This window comes from Otolemur garnettii, unplaced genomic scaffold (assembly GCF_000181295.1).
Source record: "Otolemur garnettii isolate 467f Iridium unplaced genomic scaffold, OtoGar3 scaffold00264, whole genome shotgun sequence".
NCBI lineage: Eukaryota > Metazoa > Chordata > Mammalia > Primates > Galagidae > Otolemur > Otolemur garnettii.
The window spans coordinates 451,984-456,797 of NW_003852659.1; the positions used below are offsets into that span (position 1 = coordinate 451,984).

Below are 4,814 nucleotides of genomic sequence, written 5' to 3' on the forward strand. Positions count from 1 at the left end.
CTTGAGGCTCTGTCTCAAAAAAAAAAAACAAGAAGATTTGGGATCCACATGTCTGCGTGGATGGGGCACCCTTTGGTGCCTTGGGGAAGGCTGCAAAACGAACAGAAGGAGGATCTCAGATTGATCAGGGGAGAACCCACAGGGAGAATGATGTGGGAGGGACCACAGGAGGTGGGGCCCAAATGAATAGGGGGAGGGGCACTTCTAGCTACTCAAGAAATGGTAACATTAGGGTGGGCATGGCAGTGATGGGGATGTGGATAAAAGCAAGAAGTGAAGCTCAGCTGACAGATTCTCCCAAAGGCGAGAACAGAGAGGCAAAGAGACCCAGCCCTGCCCCTGCACTCCCATCCCCAATCCCCAGGCCACTGACGATCTCTGCCATTTTTTAGGGCTCTGGTTGACATTCTGAGGCATCAGGGGGGGCCTGGGACCCGCCCGGACCGGGCCCGAAGTAGCTCCCTGACCCCTGGGCTGGGAGTTTCCGACAGCATAGCCCCCAGGACACCTAAGAGCCTCTACAACACCGTGAAGCCCACCAACCTCGGTAAGTGGGATGTGGTAGTGACCACACACCTCATCCCTGTAGTTCTGCCTGCCCAGATGGCCTCAGCCCTATTGCCCAAGCCCCAGCCTTTGCTAGCCCTGAATCCTTCTGTCCTTCAACAGCAGTGCCCACAATGGGGAGCAAGACTGGGGACTCCACAGTGTGTCAGACCCCTTTGCTGCCCTCCCATGGACGGCCTGGGTGGGAACCATGGACACCGTGGTGATTTACATTTAGACATGTTCAGCCTCTGCACTCAGACCACCCAACAGCTACACAGAAGGGCACACCTAACTACTGAATTAGAATTTGCAGGGAGCAAGACTGCTTGGGTTCAAATCCTGGTTCTGCTACTGTATGACCTGGGACAAGTCACTTTATTTCTCTAGATCTAGGTTTCCTCCTCCATGAAATAAGAAACACGACAACACTCATCTCATAGGGTAATGGTGAAGGTCAAATTAGTCAGGTATTTAGATCAATGTGTAAAACAGAAAAAACAATACTATGTAATTGTGAGCTCTTGTAATTGTGAAATATAACATATAATTATTATGTATTCATTATATACTATTTCTTAATATAATATATAATAAATATATTTATTATATAATTATCTAAAACATAATATTTTATGTTATATTTTATGATGAGGGCATCAATGGAAAAGTCCAAGGAGATCCAAGGGGGACTAAGAGAGATCTCCTCTTGTTGAGGTGGAGGTGGGCTTCCCCAGGGAGTGCTAGTGGAGCAAAGACATGGAGGATGAGGGGTGTTACTGGGGTGGGGATGGGGGTAGTGGCTCTGGGTGGCTGGACTAGAGCTTGTGAGGCTCTGCTGAGACCTGAGGCAAGGGAAGGGGTGGGCAGAGCCCTCAAGAAGGGCCACGAGTGCCAGACTGAGCTGAGGAGCTCTGCCTTTGTCCTAAGGGTGATGAGGAGCCAAGAAAAGTTAGAGCTGGGGAGCAACACATTCAGATGCAGGTGGAAAAACTATTTCTCTGGAGCCCATGTGAAAGGCAGAGATGGGAGAAAAGAGACTCAGGAGGAGACTGGGATGGGGGTCCAGGCATGAAGAGGATGAGGACTGAGCTAGAATCAGGGATGGAGGGGAGGAAACCAGTCTGAAGAGTGATAAGGAAGAGATATTCAAGCCAGATCTTGAAGGAGTAGGAGTTCTTCAGGCAAAGAGAGGAAGAAAGAATTCAAGGCAGCAAGAACAGCATAGTATCACATTCAAAGGCCCTGTGGCAGGACCATGCTGGGCTCATTTGAGAATCAGAAAGCAGTGTGGTTGAAGGAAGGGATTGAGACATAAGCTGGGAGCAGGTTATGAAGGCCCCAAACCACTCCCAGTTCAACTTGTCCTATGGGTGACAGTGAGCTGTATGAAAGGTTATGAATAGCAGAGGGGCAATTACTGCCATGGTGCTGGTCTTGGGGATGGACTGGGCTGTGTGGTCAGAGGCTGGTTAAATGATCCAGAAAGAAAAGAATATCTTATGCCAGAGACTCAGAGCTCAAGAGGGACCAAGTGGATGTGAGTGGGAGGTGGAGGGAGGAGGCAAGAAGAACCCCCAAGATCTCTGCACTTGGTATGGGGGTAGGTGGTAGAAACTGGTGATGGCCACTTACCCAGCCATAAGGCTGTGCCCACACTTTCCACCTTCAAATCCCCCAGCCTCAGTTTCCCTTTTTCCTTTGATTTCTGGGGCCCTAATGAGCATGGACCAGGATTCTTCCAAGACAACAGGGCAGCAATGCCATCTGGGAGCAGGCAATGGCAGTGACATCACCTCTCTTCTTGGTCCCCCCAGATAATCTCCACCACAACTATCTGCCCCTCAGCTTCAGCAGCTCTAAGCACCATGCTGCCACACTGCATGCAAACGAGGACCTGGTTGGGGAGGAGCTACTCCTTCTCCTCCCACGCTTGTGTCAGACCAGCCCATGCCAGGTGCCCAGTAAGAGCAGGAGTGAGACCTGTAAGCCCAGCCCTCACAGTGCTCACAATCTGGCCAGGTCACCAAGTGAGCCCCGGGTTCCTGTATGGACACCAGAAGTGGTCATTTCCACTCCCATGTGGGTTGAAGGGAAGATGTGTGGAGTGCACCACCCAGCCTGGGGTCAGGCACTCAATAGGTGCTGACAAATGTCATGTGCTTCCCTCCTGGGACGTGTCACCTCCCCAGCAACAAGCCTGACTCCTTTAGGGGGGAATGAGGGAGCCTGAACTGCAAGAATTTTGAGGGGCTAAAATCACAGATTTCTAAGACTCTGAGCATCAGCTGGGTCTGAGGGAGGAGGGGCTGGTGCCCTGGACCCCTGGGTCTGAGGGAAGAGGGGCTATGGGACTGGACATCTGGGTCTGAGGGAGGAGGGGCTGACTGACCCTGGCCCTGCCCTTCTGCCCCAGACTGGCGGGCCATACCACCGCCCAGCCCCTCCTTGCACTACTCCACGCTGTCCTGCTCTCGTTCCTTCCACAATCTCTCCCATCTGCCCCCATCCTACGAGGCCGCTGTGAAGACTGAGCTGAACCGCTACTCCTCCCTCAAGAGACTGGGTGAGTCCTGGGAAGGGCAGTGGGTCTATAACCCCGCAGGAACAGGGCCAGAGTCTGGGTTCAGCACCATGGACAGTAGCCCAAACACCGGGTTTTTCTGAGTTTGTTCCAGAATCACCTGAGGTAATTTTGTATCAGAATTACTTGGGATGTTTTTATTTAATGCAAATTCATGCTCCTCCCCTGTCCCAAGACTTACTGTATTCATTAGGATTTGTAATTGCAATTAATAGAAATACAATTTAAGCAAAACAACAAAAAAAATGGCTTGATAATTAAAATCTGCAAGTCACTTGCTTTCAACCTGGCTAGATCTGGGAGTTCAAAAGCTGTCTCCAGGAGTTCACATCTCTCAGCTTTACTGAATAATCTGCTGGCCTTATTTTCAGGCAGATTCTCCCGCATGATGGCAAAGATAGCCATGACAATTTTCACACTGCCATTGTACCAGCTTATTGCCCCTGTACGAAGAGTGTCTCCCAAGAATCCTATCAAAAATCCCAGACCTGGATCTCATTGACCCAAATTGAACCACATACCCACCCCCCAACCAATTCCTGTGACTCTGATGAAACATTTTTTGGTCTGTGGCTCACTCTTGGCAGGGGAGTAGCCTTCAAACATTTTACACTGCAAGCTGCACTCAAATGCTTTTTATTGGCGGCACCTGTGGCTCAGTGAGTAAGGGTACCGGCCTGATTACCGAGGGTGGCAGGTTCAAACCTGGCCCTGGCCAAACTGCAACAAAAAATAGCCAGAAAAAAAATTAAAAAATATGGTGGCGCCTGTGGCCCAAGGAGTAGGGCGCCGGCCCTATATGCCAGAGGTGGCAGGTTCAAACCCAGCTGCAGCCAAAAACCACAAAAATTAAAAATAAACGAAAGGTTGCTTTAAAAAAAAAAAATAGTCGGGCATTGTGGTGGGTGCCTGTAGTCCCAGCTACTCGGAAGGCTGAGGCAAAAGAATCGCCTAAGCCCAAGAGCTGGATATTGCTGTGAGCTGTGATGCCAGGACACTTTACCGAGGGCCACAAAGTGAGACTCTGTCTCCAAAAAAAAAAAGAAAGAAAGAAAAAAAGAAATGCTTTTTATGGGCAGCACCTGTGGCTCAGTGGGTAGGGTGCCGGCCCCATATATCAAGGGTGGCGGGTTCAAACCCGACCCTGGTCAAACTGCAACAAAAAAATAGCCAGGCACTGTGGCAAGCACCTGTAGTCCCAGCTACTCGGGAGGCTGAGGCAAGAGAATCGCCTAAGCCCAGGAGTTGGAGGTTGTTGTGAGCTTTATGACACCACAGCACTCTACTGAGGGTGATAAAGTTAGACTCTGTCTCTAAAAAAAAAAAAGAAAAAAGAAATGCTTTTTATGGTGGCACCTATAGCTCAGTGGGTAGGGCACCTGACGCATACACCAGGGCTGGTGGGTTCGAACCTGGCCTGGGCCTGCAAAAACAACAATGATGGGTGGCACCTGTGGCTCAGTGAGTAGGGTGCCGGCCCCATATACTGAGGGTGGTGGGTTCAAAACATAGCCCCGGCCAAACCATAACAACAACAACAAAAATAGCTGGGCGATGTGGCGGGCACCTGTAGTCCCAGCTACTCAGGAGGCTGAAGCAAGAGAATCACCTAAGCCCAGGAGTTGGAGGTTGCTGTGAGCTGTGAGAAGCCACAGCACTCTACCGAGGGCAATAAAGACTCTGT

General features: G+C 50.4%; 1 protein-coding gene across 1 annotated transcript in view; it reads left to right on the forward strand.

Moving 5' to 3' along the window:
• Window positions 1-4,814, forward strand: part of SHISA7 (shisa family member 7) — a 9,492-nt gene that overhangs the window by 2,263 nt on the left and 2,415 nt on the right. The window contains exons 2-3 of the mRNA XM_003802901.1: window positions 393-547; window positions 2,963-3,112. Coding sequence (XP_003802949.1) covers window positions 393-547; window positions 2,963-3,112 — 305 coding nt within the window. The remainder of the gene's footprint in view (window positions 1-392; window positions 548-2,962; window positions 3,113-4,814) is intronic.